This window comes from Epinephelus fuscoguttatus, linkage group LG10 (assembly GCF_011397635.1).
Source record: "Epinephelus fuscoguttatus linkage group LG10, E.fuscoguttatus.final_Chr_v1".
Taxonomy (NCBI): Eukaryota; Metazoa; Chordata; class Actinopteri; order Perciformes; family Serranidae; genus Epinephelus; species Epinephelus fuscoguttatus.
Genome location: NC_064761.1, coordinates 19,129,833 through 19,156,442, shown reverse-complemented (window position 1 = coordinate 19,156,442; position 26,610 = coordinate 19,129,833). Strand labels below are relative to the sequence as shown.

General features: G+C 40.4%; 3 protein-coding genes across 3 annotated transcripts in view; all 3 read right to left on the bottom strand.

Annotated features, from left to right (window-relative positions):
• Positions 1–1,136: 1,136 nt before the first annotated feature.
• The window catches only part of LOC125896304 (mpv17-like protein 2), a 35,795-nt gene continuing 10,321 nt past the window's right edge, over positions 1,137–26,610 (bottom strand). The window contains exon 6 of the mRNA XM_049588756.1: positions 1,137–1,250. Coding sequence (XP_049444713.1) covers positions 1,152–1,250 — 99 coding nt within the window. The 3' untranslated portion in view covers positions 1,137–1,151. The remainder of the gene's footprint in view (positions 1,251–26,610) is intronic.
• On the bottom strand, positions 11,479–14,974 carry LOC125895549 (mpv17-like protein 2). Its single transcript, XM_049587477.1, has 5 exons — positions 14,785–14,974; positions 13,522–13,683; positions 13,215–13,291; positions 11,876–12,004; positions 11,479–11,601 (listed from the first exon to the last, which is right to left on the bottom strand). The coding sequence occupies exons 1-5, from the start codon at positions 14,972–14,974 to the stop codon at positions 11,479–11,481; spliced, it is 681 nt and encodes a 226-aa protein (XP_049443434.1).
• On the bottom strand, positions 20,764–24,811 carry LOC125896305 (mpv17-like protein 2). Its single transcript, XM_049588757.1, has 5 exons — positions 24,622–24,811; positions 23,583–23,744; positions 23,407–23,483; positions 21,046–21,174; positions 20,764–20,900 (listed from the first exon to the last, which is right to left on the bottom strand). The coding sequence occupies exons 1-5, from the start codon at positions 24,809–24,811 to the stop codon at positions 20,802–20,804; spliced, it is 657 nt and encodes a 218-aa protein (XP_049444714.1). The 3' UTR covers positions 20,764–20,801.

The window sequence follows — 26,610 nt, the reverse complement described above, 5'->3', positions numbered from 1 at the left end:
CCCTCCCAGGCAGGACACGATGTCAAGCTCAGCTCACATCCCAGCTACATCAGCTGATCTCAAACAGCCCAATAAACTGATGGAGCAGCTGATTGATGGAAGGGAGTCAACTGATAGATCACATGATTCCTTTCTATGCAACAATGTCATTCACGGCGCCCTCTTCTGCTCTGGCCTTCCTACTGTTGCTGCTTCCTCTGCAAGCTGCTTTGCAACCTGCCTCCACCCCAGCTCCTCCTTTTCATGTTGTCTGACTTATCAATGTCATTAATGTTTGTCACTGCCTCTGGCTTTCCATGTAGGCGCATGGAAGGGCAGGGGGGTTTGCCTCTCTGCCTTAAGGCTTTCCACAAAGGTGCATGAACAGAGCCATACCGCCAAATATAATACTGCAAATGAAAATAAAGTTTTCTTTGACTAAAGTGGTCCTAATTGAAATGGGATTTTTGTAATGCCAAGGAGTACACAATACTGTATTTATTATCTGCTTGTCCAAACTTTATTACTGTGGGGAAAACTGATGACAACTGCATGTTTTTGATCAAACAAAATGCATAATTAGGATACAAGGTATTAAATGAAAGTCATAACATACTTAACAGATTTTCATGTCATTCAAAAAACAAACAAACTAAAAAACAATAAAACAAATGTAATTCATCAACATTCACAGTTCTTTGAAAACCTCAAAGCCAACAACGATGCAAGCTTTACTCTACAAACACTCATCTACTGGGACTTACATTGAAGTGCCTTGCTGAAGGTCTTGTTAATGCAGCAGTTACACTCACTCAGAATGTGATAAAAAGAAAACCAACACCATCATTAACATGACAGGCAGTGAGACAGCTTTTCATCCCTGAGTGTGAACATCATTCAGATATAAATACACAGAAAAAATTGGACAGAGACACATTAAAACTCTACAGACATGATGGGAAAAGTGTTCCAGCACTTCCACTTAAATATCCACAACTCCTCAGAGTTGAGACAGAAACTCGAATGGAACGGTTTGTCGGAGGAAAAACACCATCAGTTATAACAGTTTTGCAAAATTATGCAGAGGCAAAAAGACGTTTGTTAACAGATAAAAAAGCAAAATGTTCTTTAGCCTCGATGAGGGACTTTACAGTTGAGCAAGAACTCCATCTCTAAGCTTTTTCCTTCAGAGGTTTGGGTGGTGGGAGCGTTTTTTGCTGCACATCTACAGCACTGCTGTCTGATACCAGCTCAGTGGGGGGGCTGTCAACCTGTCAACACAACAGAAACCAATACACACATTACTAATTAATATCACTGCAAGTAGAAAACTCTGACAGACACAATCAACAGCATGAACAGAGAAATAGTGGAGAAGAGTTACACTATATCTCTCAAATTCGTATTAGTGGCAACGTTTTTTTTTTTGTTTGTTTTGTTTTTTAATTTAGCCTTCATTAAGGCAAAAACATGAAAATAAATGGTGTTCAATGTAGTCAGTAAAAAATAAATCACATTCTCTTAATAAAAGAAGTAAAAATAAAAACAATCCAAAAAGCAGAATCCCATTAAATCTCCTGTGTGGCTGACTTACTCTGTGCTTCAGGTAGGACAGGTAGATGTCCCACCCTAGGCAAATAAAGTTGATGAACACCACACGGTATTGGAGTGAGAGGAAGTAGAAGTTGAACATCTGAGCGGCAGGCCAAACAGTGCACTCCGCCTGCAGGCAAGAACAACACAGGTGAGCAAGAACAGACTGATTACCAAACGCAAACATTGTTTAAACTCACTTTCAGCTGGCTTTTAACCAAAATATCTTTTTTACAGCAAATGGATTTTTGAGGGAAACGTAATAATGAGCAAATTAGGTTTTCTGTTAACATGATGAGAAAATGTTGCTGATTGAGGCATCTGGCAAGTCACAAAAATGTTGAGAATGATTCAGAAATAGTTCACTGACAACATATTTCAGTTGTTTTCCACCAAAGTTGGCAGTCTTGCAATAGACCGTCCCCTCATACTGACGACAGTATTATTTTTTCTATTACCTTTTTCATTAACATTTAATTGAAATCACGATCTTTCCCTAACCTTAACCAAGAATGTTTGTTGCCTTAACCTCAGACAGGACACCTGGACGGGAACCAGCAAAGTTCTGGTGTCAAAGTCCTGCACTGTGAACGCCCCGCATACTCCCCAACCACCTCCTTTTGAAGCCGACACAGTACATGAATGTGGTGTTTTGTTATCTGAAAGAAACGTCATCCCTGAACGTAATCCAGGCAGCAGTTACATGCCATAACAAAGTAATTAAGAAAGCAGTTTAGTAACATACAAACCTAATTTCTAGGAGCCAGGGCTGGTTGATCACAAATGATTGTTACACATAAACCACACCAATCACATTTCAAAGGGTCAGTAGTAAAAAAGAGAAAGACTGTAGGGAGTTGTGTAAGGTGGTACTTTAGCACAGTGGTGCTTTAAGCTCAATGCTTGAGATGGCATGCTAACATGCTGATGTTTATAATGTTTACCATGTTCACTATCTTAGATTTGTGTGTTAGCATGCTTACATTTGCTAATTAGCAATAAACACAATGTACAGATGAAAAACCAAGTCCAGTTGCGTTCGATTCAATTGCCTTGAGATAACTATGACCTGGATGAATGAGAATATCCACAGGCACAATGTACAGATGGTGCTGCTGAGGATGACATTAGTTCATAAACTGAGCTCTAAGACAAGGTGAATATTTTACTTGAGGAAAACTCAGTCAGTAGGATTCATCCTCAAAGAGCCATGCAAAATTTCGTGGCAATCCATCAGACAATTTTTGAGATATTACAGTCTGGTTGAAAGTGGTGGACTGAATCTGACATTGATAGAGCCACACTGCTAGCTTGTTGAATATAGGCTTAAGTGACAGCAACAAAATGAAGCGGACTGGACCGATGCTCACGTTCAGCTTTTTTTTCTCCTTGTGTTTTACATGAACACCAAAGGACACAAGCATAGACAGGACCGTTTAAGTCACTGGTTCCCAACTGGTGGGTTGCAGCCCAAAAGTGGGCTGCAGGTCCATTCTGAATGGACCGCAAGTGACTCGCTAAAGTGTCAAGTTTGTAAAAAATAAAAAAAACTTTATTATGAAGTACAGTGATTTTACGGCATAGAGCTTTTATCTTGAAATTTTTCCTGATGTAGAGTGAGTGACTGACGGACAGCTACTTCACAGAGACAACAAACAGGCTTGACAACATGGCCAAAAGCAAGTATGACACTGAATATATTAAATTGAACTGATGACTAAGGAGAAAACTGGACCTCGTGGTTGGACCATGTGGGAACCACTGGTTTAAGTTACAGTAGCTAATGCATATAAAAACTGCAAAGTTAAATTCTTTTTTTTTTTTTAAGATATTTTTTGGGCATTTTACCTTCAATGGACAGAACAGCCAAGTGTGAAGGGGGGAGAGAGAGAAGGGATGACACACTGCAGCAACAGCCTTGTACATGGGGCCACCTGCCCCCTCCCCCCCAAAGTAAATTTCTTATCTCTGGTTAAGAACAAAGAAGAACTTCTGATGTGAGAAGCATGTACATGATGAGACCTGACAGGGGTTGCCTTAAAAATCTGCAAATATTGTATTGTTGTCCAAATAATCTATATAGTATTGTATGGTGATGAAACTGGTGATGTACACCCCTACATGTTACTCACCGTATAAAATTCCCAGAACTTGTCTGTAAATTCCTTCCATCCTTCAGATAAAGTGTGTCCCTCCATGAGAGCTAAACCTGCAATAAACAGAGTTGTCTGTCAGATGTGCATCAGCGCCAAGTGTCCTCAATGCCAACTTCAGATAAGGGCTGGACGAGCGTTTATAAAACATAGCCAACACTCACAAACAGAACCTCAGTTAGATCCAAACTGTTTATCATGGACAACCTTTGAACTTCATTCACCTCTGACACACACACACACATCGTCTTACCTCACCCACTTTACGACAGGCTGCTTAGTGCCAAATAAATTCTGAAATGCCTCTCACCTATAAAAAAGACTATTCCCACAAATGGTGCGCCGACCAGCATGTCCACCAGAACCTTCTTGCCCACTGCTTTGAGAGTATTACCCACAAACAATCCGTCCAGCCAGATATACCAGCTATGCTGCACCGGGCCCAAGAAGCAGCCAAATGTCAACATTTTACCTTCAGGGGAAGAAAGTCAGAGCAAAAAGAAATAATTAATTTGAATGAAAATACTAATATATTTTAATAATATTAATATTTAATTATAATGTTTTTATACATGTTCAAAAATAAACATTCATTCATTCATTCATTCATTTATTCATTTTTTATTTATTAGTTAAGAACATATAAATATTTTATAAACAAACAAATAAATATAACATTACATCTTAAATCATACTGTATTACATCATTAAATAAAAGCCATCAATTTGTTCAAATTCTGCTGAATATTATGTTTCGCGGGAAGAAATTGTTTTGCAGAGGTGATAGGCCACCCAGATCCTGGCACAGGCATCACAAATATCTTTTATCAACACATGAACCAAATTCAAATAAAAGTTTTCGTTTTTATTGAGCCTTGAGTTTGTACAGATTATTTAAGGTGCTGTAAGAACAAGCAAAGTTTGATTTATTACTGTAGAAATTGTTAACTCTCACAGAATCAATCAAAGATTTTGCACATCAATTTGTGCCCTCTGACATCAGTTCATAGTGGAATTGTCTTTACTAATGTAAAGGAAAATACAAAATTTAGGTGCCAGGTGTCAGTTCAAAATATAAAGTACAATGGAATATAATGCAGTGAGCTATTTCCACAATAGCTCTGCTTGTCTCGTTTTCTCACCTGTCCTCCTCCAGTCTCGGACTCTGCCTGGCTTCTTGAAGTTCTCCCAGGTCTGCTGCACAATGTCCCCCAGCGCCAGCATACCCCCTGCGCTCAGTGTGTTTGTGAGCAGCAGGGTCCGGTTCTGGAAAAGTGGTCGCCAGCTGAGCTGAATGCGGACCATAAAGTTTTTACCTAATCGGGGAAGCATGACCTTAGGACTGCAGAGAGAGTACTGTCATCAGCAGGAGAACCAGCTCTCTGTCTCTCTAACTTCTAAGTTGGTGTTTATCCTCTTACTCCAACACAGTTAAGCTCAGGGCCATCATCAGCATAAGCTACCAAATGTTAAAAAAAAAAAAAAAAACACAAAACACAGCATGTATGTGGACTACAAACACAAAAGCACACAACAAAATACACATTCAAAAAGATTACTGTGCCTGAGGAGTAAATGCTCTAAACAGTGGGTTGGTGTGAGCAAGTATTTGCTCTGTATTTAAAACATCATTATGGCCGTAGCACCAAATGGTATAAGGATCCTATTGTGATTGTTCAGTTTAGTATTACTATTTCAGTCAGGACCACTTAAGTCAAAGAAAACTTTATTTCCATTTGCAATATTATATTTGTGGGTATGACTCTGTTCTGGGGCCCCTCTGCCTTTCCAAAGCTTACACAGAATGCCTCTTCCACGTGCCTAAGCCTCAGGTGGAGAGAGCACATCTCTCCGCCCTTCTGCGTGCCTATGTGGAAAGCCTTAAGGCGGAGAGAGCACACTTCTCTGCCCTTCCATGCACCTACATGGGAAATCCAAGGCAGGGAGAGCAGCAGCAAACACGCCCCAGGAACAGAACAGAGCCAGTATCAGTGACGCTGTGACAACAAGATGACATTGATAAGTCAGACACAGCATGAAAAGGAGGAGCGAACACCTGCCTGTCTGGCTGTACTACGGCGCGCTCAAGAGTAGAGAGACAACAGTCCGAAGTAGAGGGAGAGAAAAGGGTGAGAGAAAGGTACCACGCCCCCTCTACAGACAGCCTGGTCAGTGTGAGAGCACATTCAAGATCAACAGAATTCAACACACTTCTAATTGGTTTTATGTGTAGGTGAAGACAGACCTGAGGAACAGGCTGCAGGGGGACCATCTGGCTGCATGCATGCTACTCAGCATCCATGGGCCACCTCTGACTGAGTTTCCATACGACAGAGCCTTGGAGCTCTTTTTCAAAAAATCAAGAAAAATACAATGCTCTCAGCCAGGCTGCAAACTGTGCTGTTAGATTAGGCTACAGTTGTGTATATGGTTGTGCTACTGTGCTACAGTGGTGTAGTCAACAAATAGTGTATTCATAAAGACATTCAGTTTAAGTTGTCATAATTTCACATGTCAAATTTCACGTCTCACAGGACACAGGGGGAGATTAGGCTACAGTTGTGTATGTAGTTGTGCTACAGTTGTGTAGTGAATAAATACTGTATTTATAAAAACATTCAGTATGAAGTAGTCATAATTTTACATTTCAAATTTCTTATTAATGTATTATTATTATTATTAATGTACAGATATAAAACTAAATGGCGTTAAATGCTTATGCAGTAAGTAAAAATGAAACACATTCTCAATAAAAGAAGTGAAAACTGTCCAGGAAGCATAATCTCTGTTGAAACCCCTGTGTGGCTGACTTACTCTGTGTTTGAGGTAGGACAGGTAGGTGTCCCATCCTAAGTCAACAAAGTTGATGTACACAATGCGGAACTTGGGTGAGAGGAAGTAGAAGTTGATCATCTGAGCGGCAGGCCAAACACAGCAGTCTGCCTGCAGGCAAGACCAGCACAAGTGAGCATAAATAAAGCTGAACTGATTACACAACAAGTGACCAAAGGAACCATGAATAATTGTGCAAACTTTCATGGCGATTCATCAGATAAATTTTTTTGAAATATTTCAGTCTGGTTGAAAGTGGTGGACTGACACTGACATCAACAGAGCCACACTGCTAAAAAGGCTCAAGATGGCAGCAACAAAATGAATCAGACTGATGCTCGATTTCAGCTTTTTTCTCTTTTTTCATTTTTTTCTCTCCATGTGTTTTATATGAACTCCAAAGAACAAAAGCACAGACAAGATATGTGGGCTACAGTTAAATTCAGGCACCTGCACAGATAGACTCCAGGTGTTGCTTAAGCATCTGCTCTTTTGCCCTCTGTCTAGATAAGTGCCCTTTTTGCAAGACATATTTTTTCCTATTTTTTTTTAAATCATTTAATATTTTAGTTTTACATTTGGCTCATGGAATCAATTTTCAGTTAAAAGTGTGTTGTACGCCCAACAGCCGCATTTGAGTCAAGCCCTGCTCCTCCCTCTTTAACTTCACTTTTGGCAGCTGCTCGCAAATGGAGTGCTCCCATTATGTCTCCCTCATCTGTCTTCATGGACAGCCAGTTAACAATAATGTTTCCCCTAAGCCTCAGCTTTGTTTGTCACTGATATGCAATTAAACCACTATAAAAACATCTCAATACAGCCAGACCTAGGGTACAGACATGCCCAAGGCACACGGGGGCCAACACAAAGGCCTATGTGCCATTGGTGGTGTTGGAGGGGATGTGGATTGGGGTCTAGTATGGGAGAGTGTGTCCCCTATCTATAACTTATAAAGGCTCACCTGAATAAAGCCTGTCTAGTTTAGGCAGTAACCCACCATTACAATTTGTCATAATTGCTTAAACACAAAAATCAGAACTTCAAGCACAATGTGCATAATCCTTGACTTATGTACCAAATCACTAAACCACTTCTGCTGACCTTCAAACACACACATCTACTTTACACACAGCTCTCAATTCCCTTGTCATCCCTCTTCTCAAAACACTACACACAAGTCTCTGTATTTTGAACACTCTTTTCCAATACAAATCTCACTGTTTTCACGTGGAACACACAACCAATCAAAGTGCTAAACACTAAAGTTCGTTGAGCAATTTGCAATTAGAGCTTGAGGAATGTAAAGGGCCAAAGGTGAGCTCCTGGTTTGGAGAACAATTGATGGATTCAAAGGGAGAGGTGTCCAGAGAGGCAGAGGAGGAGGAGGAGGCGGACAAAGAGGAGGAGGAGGAGGAGGAGGAGGACAAGATGGGGGGAGAGGAGGCCAAGGCGGGGGAGGAAGAGAAAAAGAAAGAAGGAGACCCGCCATCTCAGATGAGATTCGGGCCAAGATAATCGATCATGTCCTCAACCATGGTTTGACAATGAGGGAGGCTGGTCTAAGGGTCCAACCAAACCTCAGCCGCTTCACTGTGGCATCCATCGTAAGGACGTTCAGAAATGAGGATAGGTAAGAAATACTACCCATTCGACTTCACTGTATGTAGTACTGCATACTGTATCAATACAGCACTCAATGATTACTGTAGAATATAGTTCTGTAAGTGGACCGTTGTACTGTGCTGTAAACAAAGCATGTTCTACAGTGTGGCACATACGTATGAGATTGGGAACTGCATTCCTACTTTGTCTATACAATATGTAATGTATGTTGCTGTATCTGTATCTTTTGCAGAAATGAAAGATTACCACAAGCAGGTGGGAGGGCACGTGTGTTCACGGCTCAGCAGGAGACTGCCATTGTGAACACGGTGCTGGAGAACAACGCTATCACCCTAAAACAAATCCAAAGAAAGATGATTGAAGACCAAGCGGTGTTCCAGACCATCAACTCTGTCAGCCTCAGCACACTGGACCGTGTCCTATGGTGCAATGCAGTACGCATGAAACAAGTGTATAGGGTGCCCTTTGACAGGAATTCGGCCAGAGTCAAGGAGCTGTGCCATGACTATGTGCAAGTAAGTCCTATATCCAGCACTGACACATTACTGTATTGTATTACTGTATGATGCAGTTACAGTGTTTCTTTACATTGTCTCACACGATCATGTATTGACTGCTCTAGGTCCATGTCTGATACTGTCATGCTGTCTGTTTCAGAGAGTTCTGGAGCTGGATGCGGCTGCCGAGATCCATGAATTCCTCTACATTGACGAGGCAGGGTTCAACCTGGTGAAAAGAAGGTGTCAGGGAAGGAATCTAATCGGCCAGCCTACCATTGTTGATGTCCCTGGACAGCGTGGAAGTAACATCATCATGTGTGCGGCGATGAAGTTTGAGTTTATTCACTTTATTAATCCCCCTGAGGGGAAATTCAATGTTTTCACTCTTGCTTGTCAATTACACACAGGTCTGAAAGACACACACATGTACAAATAGGACCTATACATGCACAAAGTGGAGAGATGTCAGAGTGAGGGGGCTGCCCTTGGTGAGGCGCCCCGAGCTGTTGGGGGGGTTCGATGCCTTGCTCAAGGGCACCTCGGCAGTGCCCAGGAGGTGAACTGGCACCTCAGGCCACCAGTCCACGCTCCATATTTTGGTCCGGACGGGGACTCGACCCGACCCTCCGGTTCCCAACCCAAGTCCCTATGGACTGAGGGACTCACCATGGTATCCTCAATCGTCATGCCACCTTCAGTCCCTACAATAGTGATCTTCTCCTGGCGTTCCTGGACACACTCCATGACCACCTCATCCCACCTGACGAGCAGTTCTTTGGGCCACAGCAGCTCAACTATGTTGTCCTCTGGGACAATGTGAGTTTCCACCGGGCTGCTGTGGTCCGAGACTGGTTCACCGACCACCCACAGTTTTCTGCTGTATTCCTCCCAACATGCTCCCCCTTCCTGAACCCCATTAAGGAGTTCTTCTCCGCATGGCGATGGAAGGTGTATGAGCTCAACCCCCAGCAGCGCGTCGCACTGCTCCAGGCAATGGAGGAGGCCTGTGACAACGTCCCAGCTGAGGCCTGCCAAGGTTTCGTGCAACATTCGAGGCATTACTTCCCCCACTGCCTGGTGAGGGAAAACATTGCCTGTGATGTGGATGAGGTCCTGAGGCCAGACAGGAACCAAAGGCATGATGTGGCACACCAGTAAATCTGTTTTGATGGTTGTGGCCGTATTCGTTTGTTTTTGGATTAAAAAAAAAAAAAAAGAATAAAAAAAATCTGTTACTGCAAATGTGTTGTTTTATATTTGAAAATACCACAAAACATTATACTGTAATACAGTAACCAACAAAATGGGCAAGTGTGACACCATGAACATGCAAATGTATAATATATAAATATGTATAAATATAATTCTGTTTTCCATTCAGACAGTAGTGTTTTCCATTTTGCACTGCAATGTTCAATTGGTGCTACAAGTGTCTACTCATACGATGGCTGTGTGTGTCATTTGAACACAAAGTTCCATTTTGAGAAGATGTTGAACTTGTTTTGAAGGTAGTTAAGCAGTTTGTGTGTGTGTTTTTGTGGTTTGTGTGTAGTTTTGAGAAAAAAAAATTTAAGCAACAGAGAAAAACTGTAACTGACGGAGCAACAATCACACGCAGCCATCGGTTTCGTTTGACCGGCATGCACACACACAGCTGGAACAGGGGCAAGCAGTCATTTATTAATTTGCAATACCTGCTACCTGTTTACCACGCTCCCTCTACAGACAGCCTGGTCAGTGTGAGAGCACATTCAAGATCAACAGAATTCAACACATTTCTAATTGGTTTTATGTGTAGTTGAAGACAGACCTGAGGAACAGGCTGCAGAGGGACCATCTGGCTGCATGCATGCTACTCAGCATCCATGGGCCACCTCTGACTGAGTTTCCATACGACAGAGCCTTGGAGCTCTTTTTCAAAAAATCATATAAATCAAATAAAGTGCTCTCAGCCAGGCTGCAAACTGTGCTGTTAGATTAGGCTACAGTTGTGTATGTAGTTGTGCTACAGTTGTGTAGTGAATAAATACTGTATTTATAAAAACATTCAGTATGAAGTAGTCATAATTTCACATTTCAAATTTCTCGCCCCAAATAGCAGGTGAGATTCTTTTTGTTGCTGATCACTGAGAAATATCCCAGACCGGCATATCCCCCCAACCCACAAAAAAAAAAAAAAAAAAAAAAATAGTCTTATAGCTTATAGTTTATGGATAGAAATTCATTTTGTGTGTGAGTATTCATTAACAACATAATGGCATGATGTCAAAAAAATGTATTTAAAGGGTTAAAATTCTGAGAAAGAATTAATATTTGATAGTTTTGCTCAGGACTGATGTTGGTTGAAATAATAATAATAATAATAATAATAATAATAATAATAATATTCATATCTAACATCTTTAGCCCCCCCCCCCCAAAAAAAAAAAAAAATGCTGTTGCTAATGATTGACACATCCCAGACTGTGAAAGAATGAATATATATATATATATATATTTTTTTTTTTAAAGTTCCCCTGGACTTAAGTATACAGAAAATATTGCATTATGCAAATGAAAACTGGCATTTAAAGGGTTCAAATTCTTAAAATATATGAATATTTGTAGTATTAGTAATTTTTAATGGTATTTTTTTTTTTTTTGACAGGAGGTCAGACAGAAACGTGGTTGTTTTAAATTTGAGAGAGGAAAGGTCTGTCGGAAGAAAAAGCCCGTCCGGTGTGACAGTCCTGCGGCATTTTGCAAAGGCTGAAAAGATGTTTGAACAGCAAAATGTTCTTTTGCCTTGATGAGGGACTTCACAGTTGAACAAGGACTCCGTCTCTAGCTTTTTCCCTCAGAGGTTTGGGCGATTTTAACACTTCCTGCTGCACATCTACAGCACTGCTGTCTGATACCAGCTCAGTGGGGTGGCCGTCAACCTGTCAACACAACAGAATCCAATACACGCATCAATTTAATGAATATCACGTCACTTTTTAAAACCTGAACAAGTAGAAAACTAGTTCTCTCCTAATTCGTCCACATTAATGGCAGAGTTTTAAGATTTTAACCTTTATTAATGTACAGATATAAAACTAAATGGCGTTAAATGCTTATACAATAAGTAAAAATGAAACACATTCTCTCAATAGAAGAAGTGAAAACTGTCCAGGAAGCATAATCTCTGTTGAAACCCCTGTGTGGCAGACTCACTCTGTGTTTGAGGTAGGACAGGTAGGTGTCCCATCCTAAGTCAACAAAGTTGATGTACACAATGCGGAACTTGGGTGAGAGGAAGTAGAAGTTGATCATCTGAGTGGCAGGCCAAACACAGCAGTCTGCCTACAGGCAAGACCAGCACAAGTGAGCATAAATAAAGCTGAACTGATTACACAACAAGTGACCAAAGGAACCATGAATAATTGTGCAAACTTTCATGGCGATCATCAGATAAGTTTTTTTGAGATATTTCAGTCTGGTTGAAAGTGGTGGACTGACACTGACATCGACAGAGCCACACTGCTAAAAAGGCTCAAGATGGCAGCAACAAAATGAATCAGACTGATGCTCGCTTTCAGCTTTTTTTCTCTCCATGCGTTTTATATGAACACCAAAGAACAAAAGCACAGACAAGATATGTGGGCTACAGTTAAATTCAGGCACCTGCACAGATAGACCCCACGTGCACTGGTGGTGTTGGAGGGGATGTGGATTAGGGGTCCAGTATGGGAGAGTTTGTCCCCTATCTATAACTTATAAAGGCTCACCTGAATACAGTCTGTCTAGTTCAGGCAGTAACCCACCATTACAGTAACAAGAAGTAAGCTAGTGTGGTGTAAAATCACACCTTTTACCTCCAACTCTGTGCCAGATTCAGGTTCACCAGCTGCCCGGTGCAGGCAGAGACAGATGTCGAATTGCTTTCCAACTTACATGTGTCTTTTTAAACCAAAATTCAATTTGAAATAATGTGTATGTCTCCCATGTCGAGTCTCTAATAATCAGTTTTTTTAAAAAAAATGACATGCAGTTTGGTGCTGTGCTGCGTAAAGGGAGCAGAGGAGCAGTGCTGGGCTGCTCATTTCTGTTCTCTGGGATTCTTATGCAATGTTTAAAGCTTCTTTAGAAGATAATTATAAGAATTAGTGCATGACTATTTTCAAAAGAGGAAAGGAGAGGAGAGGAGAGTGGCCCAGACAGAAATGTCTCTGTTCATTACTGCGCACAAATGTTTGTGAACTTAGGCCTCAAGCTCAAGAAACCCTCTGGTGCTCACAGAAAGAAATCCTCTGGCAGGGTACACTTGCATGTGCACAATTTGTGGAAGGGGTGTCCTTTTTTCCACCTGAGCACCTGCTCTGCATAATGTCTGTGCACAGTACTGGTTTAAATTACAGTTACAAATGCAAAAAAGCTCCAAAGTTAACCTCTTATCTCTGGTTATATCTGGCTACAGAGAAGAACTTCCGATGTGATGAGTGGATGAATGCAAGTACATTTGCACTGATCTGCTGATCCAGATCCACAGGTAAGACCTGACAAGTGTACTTGCCTTAAAAAGTTCCCAGAATTTCTCCCTAAATTCCGTCCATCCTTCAGATAAAGTGTGTCCCTCTATGAGACTCATACCTGCAATAAACAGAGCTGTCTGTCAGATGTGTGTCAGCGTCATGCTTCAGTAATAGCAACTTCAGGTAAGGGCTAGAAGAGCTTTTTATAAAACATGACCGACACTCACAAACAGAACCTTATGTAAGTCCTGTAAACTGTTGAAACAGATGACCTTGGTACTCCATCCATCTCTCATACTGACACACATTGTTTTTTTTGTCTCCGATAAAATGTGAAGTCTTCCTCACCTAAAAAATACCACATCCCAAAAAACGGTGAGGCGACCACCTGGTCCACCAGAAGCTTCTTTCCCACTGTTTTTAGAGCTTTACCCACGAACACTCCGTCCAACCAGATGTACCAGTATTGCAACAGTGGGCCCATGGAGCAGCCCACCGAAAACATGAAACCTTTGGGTAAAGGGCCGAGGAAAGAAACAGGAGAATTAATGGCAATGAATGAGTCATTCAAAACACAAATATTCTCCAGAATACAATTGTTATTCTATAAAAAACCTGGAACAGCATCACTTTTCTTGTCCTGCTTTAGAAGCCTTTCTTGAGTATTTGAACCTTTGAACCTCGAGCAATTTAGTGCCATTTCTTTCAAAAACGTGAAAAAAACCGACTTGGTAAGAAATGTCCCACCAATTGCAAAAAAAAAAATAAAAAATAAAAAAAAATAAAAAATTAATTTTAAAATGAGGAAAAAAAACAAATAAACTATATTTATTATAACCATAACATTTTAAAAGTAGGTTACAGAATAATTGTAATTTTTAAACACTCTTTCCAGGTCATTACCTTGTTTGTCTTTACCTTTCTTTCTTTTTTTCTTTCTTTCTTTTTACTACTTTTCTTGTTTTAAATTCTTTCTTTTTGCTAATTTCTTGGGTCATTTTTTTCTTACATTGTTCATTGTCTTCTCCCCATGTTTTAAAGGAAATCAAGCCCATTTGCTCAGGTTTCAAAGGGTCAATAGATAGAAATTTGGATATACTGGTTAAGAGAGTTTGGAATTTTATCTTGTATTGAAAAAAAGAGATTCAACCTCTTAACTAATGTGCCATGGTGCTGTATTGTGGAGGTTTTACACTATTAGACAAACATTTTGAAATTTGGTTGCAATGCCATATATCTTGTATTTTTTAACATTTACCCTTTTCTACCTTCTCCTTTATGGTCTTTTAGAACCAAAAACACACAAAAGCTTTAGTCTGCATTCACTGAGGTTGTGCAAATTATCTGAGGTGCTGTATGAGCAGTCAAAGTTTGAAACATGTTCTGTAGAAACATGTTCCCCACACTATCCTGCAACATTACATTCATTTGGCAGACACTTTTATCCAACACACTGCGCTATGATGACTGTCTACATTTCTTTTCATTGACTGTGAGGCCAGTCATTCAGTCATGTGTAGAGCAGTCACCAGCACCTCCAGGGTTGATGGTGAACTATTCAGACAAAGCAGTAATTGCATCCCTCAGGCTTTGCTCTTCTTTCTTTCTCACCTGTCCTCCTCCAGTCTCGGACTCTGTCTGGATTCTTAAAGTTCTCCCGGGTCTGCTGCACGATGTCTCCCATCCCCATAATGACTCCTCCAATCAGGGTGTTTGTGGCCAGCAGGGCCCGGCCCTGGAAAAATGGCCGCCAGTTGAACCGAATCCGGACCAGAAACTCTTTACCCACCCGGGGAAGCATGACCTTTGGACTTCAGAGTACGTACTGTCTGTCATCAGCAGGAGAAGCAGCTCTCTGTCTCTCACTGTGGCCAAGTTGACTAACTTCTAAGTTGGTGTTTATCCTCTTTATTTACTCCAACATGTTTCAGCTCAAGGCCATCATCAGCGTAATCTACCAGTGTTAAAAAAACCACCATGTATGTAGGACTTCACCACAAGAAAGCTGAATGTTTATCAGTTATCCAATGAGAGCTGGAGACATAGGTGGCCCGCCTCCAAATGATGCTGCACCAGAAACACAGACGGCTCAACACAAAAGTACACACAAAATTAAAGCAAACATCTCACAGTCATAAACTATACCTGTGCCTGAGGAAGAGTGCTCTAAGCGCTGCGTTGGTGAACATCAAATCTGTTAGGCCGGATAGTCACTGTTTGTACAGGTATTTGCTGTGTATTTAAAACAATAGAGATTTGTCCACCCATTCCTGTAGGAATTCAAGGAAAGTCAAGGGTCCACAGGCATGTCCCTGAGTTTTGTGACGATCCTGGCGGAAACTGTGGTGTTAACACTGGACTGTAGTCAATGAACAGTAATCTCATGAAGCTCCTTTTTTTGACCAAGTGAGATAGGGTGGTGTGCTACGGTGTCTTCTGTTAATCAGTAGGGACAGTAGAGAAACTGCAGTGGGTCCAGTGTGCTGGGCAGTGAGGAGCAGATGTAATTCTTCACCAGTCGTTCATAGCGCTTCATCACTGAGGTCAGTGCCACTGGGCAGTCATCATTCAGGCAGGCTGGTCTTGTTTTCTTGGGCACAAGAATGACTGGACTTCTTAGGTACAGGTTGAATATCATGGCAACACTGGCACTAGTTGGTCAGTACATAGTTTGACTCATACTGTCTGGTCTTGCTGTTTTTCTTGGTGTCCAAGGCTTAAAGGCTCTCTTGATGTCATGCTCAGAAGGGTGACAAGCATGGCTACAGCCAGCTATGAGGTCACCGAGGTCCGGACCTCAGTAAAAATTTCAAAGAGAAAAGAATAGAAGGACCTCACTAATTTCTAAACCCTGGCTATGGCCCTGGTGACAAGTGTATAAAGTGCACCCACCCATCCAGCTGTTTTTGCTTGTTGACTACTGATGGCCTTAAAGCGAGCATAGAAATTGTTACGTTCACTAGCTGAAGACACATCGGCACTTGACAAGAAGGTGGGGCTGGGCTTGTAATCTGGCATACTTCTTAGACCTTGCCACATGATTCTAGGATTGCTCTCCTGGATCTGTAGTTCCACTTTCCTCCTGTGGTCCCATTTTGACTTTTTACTGCTCTTCTTACATTGTAGGCTGCCGCTTAATTGTTATCCATGTTTCCAGACTGCAGCTGTTAGCCGTACGTTGCAGAGTGTGTGTTGATGGCATCCTGGGTGGTAGTTGTAGGTACAGTGGCTTCTGTTGTCATGCCTCCACACCGCAAAAGCCGTGGCCGCAGAAATTATGTTTTGGGGTTGTCCATTTGTCCGTCTCATCCTTGTGAAGACGATATCTCAAAACGCCTCAAAGACTTTCTTCAATTTGGCACAAATGTCCACTTGGACTCAGTGATGAACTGATTAGATTTGGGTGGTCAAAGATCAAGGTCACTGTGACCTTGTCTGTCTCATTCTCATTTACACGACATCTCAATAACGCTTTTAGGGAATTTCTTTAAATTTGACACAAATGTCAACTTGGACTGAAGAATACACTGATTAGAATCTTGTCATCAAAGGTCAAAGGTCACTGTGACCTCACAATCTATGTTTTTGGCCCTCACTCCAGAGTTCATGTTAATTATGACAAAAATTCACACTAATATGATAAAATGTTGAAGTTATAGCATTTTAAATCCAAAAAGTCAAAGGTCAACTTCACTGTGACATCAATACACTGATTAGAATCTTGTCATCGAAGGTCAAAGGTCACTGTGACCTCACAATCTATGTTTTTGGCCCTCACTCCAGAATTCATGTTAATTATGACAAAACTTCACACTAATATGATAAAATCTGAAATTTGCACCTGAAATTAGAAATTAGAACCTGCATATGTTTAGCGCTGATGTTATAACAAAGTGATACTTCATGTACACAGTATTTACACTGTAGATAAGTAAGTTGTGGAAATGAATCAGTGTTTTTTCTAACGTTTTAACATGAAGGACAATATAAATATTTTGCAGAGATTATCAGTCATAATGTCACCACATTTACCTGTGTGCGTCATGTCACATTAGCAAGAAACAGAGACATTTTGAAGTCATATAATACTTCATTCAATACGCTGGACACATTTCTCCTGGACAACTTGTCAGGCTCACAAACCTGTATATCAGCAGTTCAGGGACAAAAATCCCCATTCCTGCTGACATTTGCATTCATGTAGTGTAATCTGATGTGTCTGTTGTCTGTGATGAGTTATTGCCTACATGTAGAATTTCAAGCAAAACAGGTAGTTACTTTTTGTGAGAAGGCTGTGAAAGCAGTGTGATGGAGGAATCCCAAGCATAGTGCTATGTGACGTTTGATAGCTCTGACTTGTATCTATAATGTGTTTCACATACTTGATGAAGATGGTGTCCTTGTCATTTCACATTGCACCTATTCTGCGTTAACTACATATTTCTTCCATGTCGCCAAGTATCTCCCCCTAACCCACGTGCATCTGTGTGGATTGATCATCATCTGCAGACTGGCAGCCACACTCCTTATCAGCTTTAGCAAATGGGACTTAACAGTTCCCCGTATCAGGAAGAGAAATACATTAAGGTGATGTAATACACTTTTCCTGGAATGTTTAATTTTGTTGTTTGAATGTTTAATTTAATTTAACAAAGACGTATGAACTAACCAAACCCTGTTTTTTTCTCCTAGGTCCTTACTGACCCAGATGTTGACAGGGAGGGGGCAGTGATGACCCATGACAGTAGAGAGAGTGTTCTGTTCCCAAAATTTGAGTCAAAGTTATGTAGGAAGACAAGACAGCACTTTGGTCTCTGGTACATTGTTCAGTGTTTATGAAATGTGGATGAAAAAAATCTTCTATTAAAAAAAGAAGACATTCTTTTCATAATCTTTTACTATTACTGAAAAATTAGTTCCCCCATGGTTCACGTTATAAGCACATGAACAACAGTTATGCACAGTATATACTTGTTCACAGTGCCTTGTGTTTCATGCAGGTAGTATGAATATTTTTTATTTAAATTCAGTTTTTACACAGGATACTGTGCTTGTAAAGGCCAACCTGTGTTTACATATCCATCTCCATGCAGTTAACCCTCATGAGGCACAGCATGATGAGTTAATGTACAGTTTACATTTCATTTTCTGCACAAAACTGAATATTTTTTTCACATCTGCTGCACATTCAACCCCATGCATACTTTTGTGATCCATACCTGTATAGAAAGATACCTCACATGGGGTTCATGTTTATATTTTTCATAATCCTACAGGTTGCTTTTTTCTTTATTTTCTTTTTTCACCTCACATTATGTAAAGTTATTTTATCCCTCCCAATGTTGTAGTGTGACATTGTAATTTACCTACAGACACTTGACAGTCTGTAATCAACTGAGGAACTGACTCAATGTTCAACAGCATACCCTGAAATTTACTTCTGCCTTCAACCCATCTAGCATGAAATATGTTAGTTCCTGCATTCTGACATTTTCTAATGCAGTAAAACTAACTCCCTCCTTTTTGCAGTCTATACACTAAGTTACACTGGTCAGACTTTACATCACACTGTCTACAGTCAGCTATGATGGCAGTAATAAAACCATGATCAAACTGGATGTCTACTTGTTATGGTGTTTGCCAGTCACTAGTATTTATTATGTCTGCAATAATGGTGATTTCACAAGTAATTTCCCTGTGTTCTTTTTTTAATGATATACACCAGGGGTGTCAAAGTAATTTTACTTCATGGGCCATATACTGCCCAATTTGATCAATCCATTGGATATTAACCAATAAATAACACATTCTAATTTGTTCCCTTTCTTTTAGAGTAAAGAAGTAAAACTAGCCTACATTCTTAAAGTATAGCCATTTATGAAACATCCATTTACAATAAAAGATATAAAAAAGCCTGACAAGTTGAGATTTACATTTAAACTGGAATTACTTCTCTGCAATTTTCACAACACAAACTCGGTCCGTGGGCTTGGCTACAGAAGTACATGTATCACAACTATTATGAAAACATGCATGTTTGTATGTCTGTAAGTTTCTTGGCGTGACTATATAAGCATAATACATTTCATGTACAACACAGCAGTAAAGCCCTCCAAGGCAAATTATAATTTATGAATTAGTGTTCAATGAAAACAAAATAACACAAGGAACATACAGGTCAAGTAACAGGATAAATATTTATTCAACATTATTGTATTGAGGCTGCACCCCTCAAACCTTTAGTCCCATGGTTCTCAAACTTTTTCATACAAGGGAGCCCTAAACTGACACAAATTAGACTGCTGACCCCCGTTTGAGAAACACTGATCAACTGAACCTGATTTTTTTTTTTTTTTTTAACCATTTTATGGTCCAAAAAACAGCATCTACACATATAAAACCAAAAATCTTGTCCAAGCCCAAAATGACGTCCTCAAATGTCTTGTTTTGTCCACAGGTAAAACATATTCAGTTTACTGTCATAGTGGAGCAAAGAATCCTACCCTTAATGGATAACTGTAGCAGCTGAGGATGCAGTGTTTCATTATTAACCGTTGTTTAAAACACGACGGTTTTGTAACTGTAAGGCTTGTTTACAACAACATGTTGTCACTCTCAAAATATAAAAGGACATTTTGGTTCATTATTTTTCTGTGAACAACTCAATAGCTGTCTTAAGGAAACCGAACTGAACGCAACTGGACTTGGTATTTGTCTGTGAAGATGTTTCACCTCTCATCCAAGAGGCTTCATCAGTTCATGCCTGACTGACTAGATTTGTACCTGAAGGTCTGATCTGTAACTGTGGACTTGGTGCACTGTAACACTTTTTTGTACTTGTGAAAATCTGATGCGTAACTGTAAAAAATAATTTAACTGTAAAACTTTTTCTTTCTTTTTTTCTTCTTTTTTTTTTTAAAGATTTTTTGGGGGGGCTTTTGCCTTTAATTGACAGGACAGAGTGAAATGGGAGAGTGAGAGAGAGTGGGGGGATGACATCCAACAAATGGCTGTGAGCCGGAGTCGAATCCGCGACTGCTGCAGCGAGGCATCGCCTCTGTATATGGGGCGCCAGCACGATCCACTACACTACCGACGCCCCACAACTATACAACTTTGATGCATAACTGTAAATCTTTTTCATTTGCTCACAAAATGTCATGCATAGCCACGGATCTCTGTACGGATTCAAAAGTTCAGTGTATTTGTTCGGATATTTTTTTACACATTCACAGATCTGAATGCATTCACACAAAACTTTTTCACACAGTTACAAAACGTTTCCACACGGTTACAATACATATGAAACAAATTTGATTCCGTAGTGTCTCATTTAAGGTCTTGTTAATGCAGCAGTTACACTCACTCACAACGTGATAAAAAGAAAACCAGTACCATCATTAACATGACAGGCAGTGAGACAGCTTTCTATCCCTGAATGTTCCTCTTTAGAGTTCAGACAGAAATGTGCTTGCTTTCTTGAGAGAGGAACAGTTTGTCAGAGGAAAAACACCATCTATTATAACAGTTTTGCAAAATTATGCAGAGGCAGAAAATAGAACAGATAAAAAAGCAAAATGTTCTTTTGCCTCAATGAGGGACTTCACAGTTGAGCGTGAACTCTGTCTCTAAGCCTTTTCCTTCAGAGGTGTAAGCGGTGGGAGTGTTTCCAACTGTACACCTACAGCACTGCTCTCTGATACCAGCTCAGTGGGGGGGCTGTCAACCTGTCAACGCAACAGAAAGCAGTACACATGATGTAACAGGCAACATGCTGTCTGCCCCCCAAACTAAACCCATTCTCTTTATAAAGGAAGTGAAAACTATTCAGCATGCAGAATTTCTGTTGAATCTCCTGTGTGGTGGACTTACTCTGTGTTTGAGGTAGGAAAGGTAGGTGTCCCACCCTAGGGTGACGAAGTTGATGTAGACAACACGGAATTTGGGCGAGAGAAAGAAGAAGTTGATTGTCTGAGCGGCAGGCCAAACACAGCAGTCCGCCTGTAGAACAACACAAATGAGCATAAACAAAGTGTGGCTGATGACACAGAGCAAACATTGTAGAAACGGCCACTTTCAGCTGACTGTTAACCAAAATATCTGTTTTAATAATCATTGAGAGGAAACTGCCAGTAAGCTTTTTCACAGACATTATTTTCTTAATGATATAAAAAAGTCATTGCAGAAGTTAGTGATATAATAATAACAATACATTAATACATTAACTACACTGCACTGCAAGATGGCTGAACGCTAAGTGGTTTCCTGCTACATGTGTAGCTAACGTGGTGATTACAAATGATTGTTACAAATCAACTATACTGATCACAGTTCAAAGGGTCAGTGGTAACACAAAGAAAGACTGGGAGAACTGTTTGATGCTGAAGGTGAGTAAATATTCTGCAACTTGAAGCCTTAAAACACAAAACAAGCCTGAGAGACTTCAGGAACTCCAGCAGCCCTGCGAGGCTGTGCTTTGGCACATTGCTACTTTTAGCTAAATGCTAATGTCAGCGTTCTAACATGCTCATAATGTCAGTGCTAACCTATGGTGCTAACATGCTGATGTTCAGCAGGTTAAATACTGACCGTCTTTACTCTCAGTTTAGCATGTTAACAGTTTACATTTGCTAATTAGCAATAAACATGAAGTTACAGGTGAGGAAAAGTCAGGGTATGGCTTAAGTCAGTAAAATTCATCCTCAAGAGGTCATGAATAATTGTGCGAAATTTCCTGATAATCCATCAAACAATTTTGAAATATTTCAGGTTGGATCAAAGTGGTAGACTTTTTTTCTACTTGCGATTTACATAAACACCAAAGGACACAAGCACAGACGAGACATGTAGGCTACAGTTCAATTTACAGAAGCAAATGCAAAAAAAAGCTTCAAAGTTAATTTTTTATCTCTGGTTAAGAACAAAGGAAAACTTCTGATGTGATGAGTAGATGACAATGCAAATATATCTGCTGATCCAGATCTACAGGTGAGTCCTGACATGTTATTAGGGTTGTGACAATGTATTGATTGAGTGATCGATGATCTGATATCAAATACAGGGAGGAGGGATTACAACAGTCATAACTGATATGTTATATGTAAGTGAGTGTATCTATATGTTGTTGTCGTATGTCATTGTCATTGTTGTAGTCGTTATTGTTGTTGTGGTTGTTGTTGTTGTTATTATTGTTACTATTATCATTACTATTGTTGTTGTTATTACAGTATTATTATTATTATTATTATTATTGATATGAATATTGAGTGAACAAGGGGTAGGACCAGATAAGTGTATACTTCTTCCTACTCCTTTTGAACATGTAAATGAGATGTGAATATATTGTTTTCTTCTCTTTCTAATTGCTTTAATCAATTGCTTATTTTTATTTTATTTTTATTTTTATTTTTTACATGTTCAAATAAATAAATAAATAAATCAAATCAAATCATCGATGCAAAGTGAAAGCATCGAGCCATCCTCGTCATTAGGATACGCCTTTATTTTGAAATTCTGTGTCACTGTCAGACAGTGCCAGGCAGATAATGGCGAACATACTAAAAGAAGACGATCAGGAATAAATCAGCAGAATGGAAATATGTTGGATTTCTGAGAAAATACACGTGAACAGAATAAGCACATGTGATATGTAAAAAATGCTGTTATGAGATAAAATACTGCACCTGCCTCACTGGCATCTCACACGCTAAATTCTCGCTACAGCAACATTAGCTACTCTGTTTCAGCATGTAGGCTGAAATTCAACACTGCTGTTGTGTCGGAGCATGCAGTGACTACGCAATGTAAAAGTGCTTCAGCTAAGAATGAGTGCCAAGCAAAAAATACTTGTTTCATCTGTGAACCTTATCACTGAGCTGAATGTGATACCTTTGTTAAACAATGTTGTTGGTCATTCATGTTTGGCTGTTTGGAGAAGTTTGCCTTCAGGGCTTTGAGCCAGATTGGGCTGAAGTTTTAGGAAAAAGATTATATTTTGGGTTAAAATGAAAAGATTTCCTTCAGAAAGACCAACTTATCCCATGTGCTGTTTTATGTGTGTTAGTGGTATTAATTTGAAGTAAACTTTGCTGCACTGAATTGGTTGCACTTATTTATACTCATCTATGTGTTGTTTTTATCTTTTATGGACAAAAGCAAAAAAGAAAGGGGTGGCAGCTTCTTCTGTAGTAGTGGTGATGAAACTGGTGATCTACACCCCTACATGTTACTCACCCTATAAAATTCCCAGAACTTGTCTGTAAACTCCTTCCAGCCTTCGGCCAAAGTGTGTCCCTCCATGAGACCCATACCTGCAAGAAACAGTTGTCTGTCAGATGTGCCTCAGCGTCACGCTTCAGTAATAGCAACTTCAGCTAAGGGCTGGAGGAGCTCTTATACGTCCTTCTCACCTAAAAAATACCACATCCCAAAAAACGGTGAGGCGACCACCTGGTCCACCAGAAGCTTCTTTCCCACTGTTTTTAGAGCTTTACCCACGAACACTCCGTCCAACCAGATGTACCAGTATTGCAACAGTGGGCCCATGGAGCAGCCCACCGAAAACATGAAACCTTTGGGTAAAGGGCCGAGGAAAGAAACAGGAGAATTAATGGCAATGAATGAGTCATTCAAAACACAAATATTCTCCAAAATACAATTGTTATTCTATAAAAAACCTGGAACAGCATCACTTTTCTTGTCCTGCCTTAGAAGCCTTTCTTGAGTATTTGAACCTTTGAACCTCGAGCAATTTAGTGCCATTTCTTTCAAAAACATGTGAAAAAAACTGACTTGGTAAGAAATGTCCCACCAATTGCAAAAATAAATAAATTACTAACATTTTACGAACATTACTTTAACAAAATTTCTCATTTTTAATTCTCTCTTTTTGCTAATTTGTTTGCTCATTTTTGTTCATTGTCTTCTCCCCATGTTTTAAAGGAAATCAAGCCCATTTGCTCAGGTTTCAAAGGGTTAATAGATGGAGATTTGGAAATACTGGTTGAGAGAGTTTGGAATTTTATTTTGCATTGAAAAAAGAGATTCAACCTCTCAACTAATGCGCCATGGTACTGTATTGTGGGGGTATTACACTATTAGAAAAATATTTTGAAATTTGGTTGCAATGCCATATATCTTGAAACAAAGAACAAACAGCTCGCACACCGCAGGGCTCCAATGCTGAAATGTTTAATGAAGTGACGTTTCGAGCGTTATGCTCTTCATCAGACAGTCACCAGTCTGATGAAGAGCCCCCACATTCATTTGGCAGATACTTTTATCCAACACACTGCGCTATGATGACTGTCTACATTTCTTTTCATTGACTGTGAGGCCAGTCATTCAGTCATGTGTAGAGCAGTCACCAGCACCTCCAGGGTTGATGGTGAACTATTTAGACGAAGCAGTAATTGCATCCCTCATGCTTTGCTCTTCTTTCTTTCTCACCTGTCCTCCTCCAGTCTCGGACTCTGTCTGGATTCTTGAAGTTCTCCCGGGTCTGCTGCACGATGTCTCCCAGCGCCAAAATGACTCCTCCGCTCAGGGTGTTTGTGACCAGCAGGGCCCGGCCCTGGAAAAATGGCCGCCAGTTGAACCGAATCCGGACCAGAAACTCTTTACCCACCCGGGGAAGCATGACCTTTGGACTTCAGAGTACGTACTGTCTGTCATCAGCAGGAGAAGCAGCTCTCTGTCTCTCACTGTGGCCAAGTTGACTAACTTCTAAGTTGGTGTTTATCCTCTTTATTTACTCCATGTTTCAGCTCAAGGCCATCATCAGCGTAATCTACCAGTGTTAAAAAAACCACCATGTATGTAGGACTTCACCACAAGAAAGCTGAATGTTTATCAGTTATCCAATGAGAGCTGGAGACATAGGTGGCCCGCCTCCAAATGATGCTGCACCAGAAACACAGACGGCTCAACACAAAAGTACACAGGTTGGTTAGTCACTGTTTGTACAGCTATTTGCTGTGTATTTAAAACAACAGAAGTTTGTCCACCCGCCCTGATCCCCTGGGGGTCTGCCTGTAGGAATTCAAGGAAAGTCAAGGGTCCACAGGCATATCCCTGAGTTTTGTGACGATCCTGGCGGAAACTGTGGTGTTAACACTGGACTGTAGTCAATGAACAGTAATCTCATGAAGCTCCTTTTTTTGACCAGGTGAGATAGGGTGGTGTGGAGGAAGTGTGCTACGGTGTCTTCTGTTAATCAGTAGGGACAGTAGAGAAACTGCAGTGGGTCCAGTGTGCTGGGCAGTGAGGAGCAGATGTAATTCTTCACCAGTCGTTCATAGCGCTTCATCACTGAGGTCAGTGCCACTGGGCAGTCATCATTCAGGCAGGCTGGTCTTGTTTTCTTGGGCACAAGAATGACTGGACTTCTTAGGTACAGGTTGAATATCATGGCAACACTGGCACTAGTTGGTCAGTACATAGTTTGACTCATACTGTCTGGTCTTGCTGTTTTTCTTGGTGTTCAAGGTTTAAAGGCCCTCTTGATGCCATGCTCAGAAGGGTGACAAGTGTATAAAGTGCACCCACCCATCCAGCTGTTTTTGCTTGTTGACTACTGATGGCCTTAAAGCGAGCATAGAAATTGTTAAGTTCACTAACTGAAGACACATCGGCACTTGACAAGAAGGTGGGGCTGGGCTTGTAATCTGGCATACTTCTTAGACCTTGCCACATGATTCTAGGATTGCTCTCCTGGATCTGTAGTTCCACTTTCCTCCTGTGGTCCCATTTTGACTTTTTACTGCTCTTCTTACATTGTAGGCTGCCGCTTAATTGTTATCCATGTTTCCAGACTGCAGCTGTTAGCCGTACGTTGCAGAGTGTGTGTTGATGGCATCCTGGGTGCTTCTGGCAATCCATGTTTTCTGATGTGGAGAAATGTTATTATAGTGTTAAGTGCAATTGCCTCTGTTGTCAGTCCTCCAAACAAGCAATAGCCAAGGCTGTGGCATGTTCTGTATGTTTTCGGTTGTCCATCTGTCTGTCCCATCCTTGTGAAGACGATATCTCAAGAACACCTCAAAGGAATTTCTTCAGTTTGGCACAAATGTCCACTTGGACTCAGTGATGAACTGATTAGATTTGAGTGGTCAAAGATCAAGGTCACTGTGACCTTGTCTGTCTCATACTCATGAACACGACATCTCAAGAACGCTTTTAGGGAATTTCTTTAAATTTAACACAAATGTCAACTTGGACTGAAGAATACACTGATTAGAATCTTGTCATCAAAGGTCAAAGGTCACTGTGACCTCACAAAATATGTTTTTGGCCATAGCTCCAGAATTCATGTTAATTATGACAAAACTTCACACAAATGTCTAATGTGATAAAATGATTAAGTTATAAAAAGTTTTAAATCCAACAGGTCAAAGGTCAACTTCACTGCGACATCATAATGTTCGACATAAAACACTT

What these genes read in the sequence shown, in the direction of transcription:
- LOC125895549 (XM_049587477.1), bottom strand. Translation starts at nt 14,974, where the DNA reads ATGCTTCCCCGGGTGGGTAAAGAGTTTCTGGTCCGGATTCGGTTCAAC. An exon ending in AATTCTGGGAACTTTTTAAG is followed by an intron (nt 12,005 to 13,214) that starts GCAAGTACACTT and finishes TCTTGCCTGTAG; the next exon opens with GCAGACTGCTGTGTTTGGCC. An exon ending in TGTCCTACCTCAAACACAGA is followed by an intron (nt 11,602 to 11,875) that starts GTGAGTCTGCCA and finishes TTGTGTTGACAG; the next exon opens with GTTGACGGCCACCCCACTGA.
- LOC125896305 (XM_049588757.1), bottom strand. Translation starts at nt 24,811, where the DNA reads ATGCTTCCCCGGGTGGGTAAAGAGTTTCTGGTCCGGATTCGGTTCAAC. An exon ending in CCGAGACTGGAGGAGGACAG is followed by an intron (nt 23,745 to 24,621) that starts GTGAGAAAGAAA and finishes CTTTACCCAAAG; the next exon opens with GTTTCATGTTTTCGGTGGGC. An exon ending in TTTCCTACCTCAAACACAGA is followed by an intron (nt 20,901 to 21,045) that starts GTAAGTCCACCA and finishes TTGCGTTGACAG; the next exon opens with GTTGACAGCCCCCCCACTGA.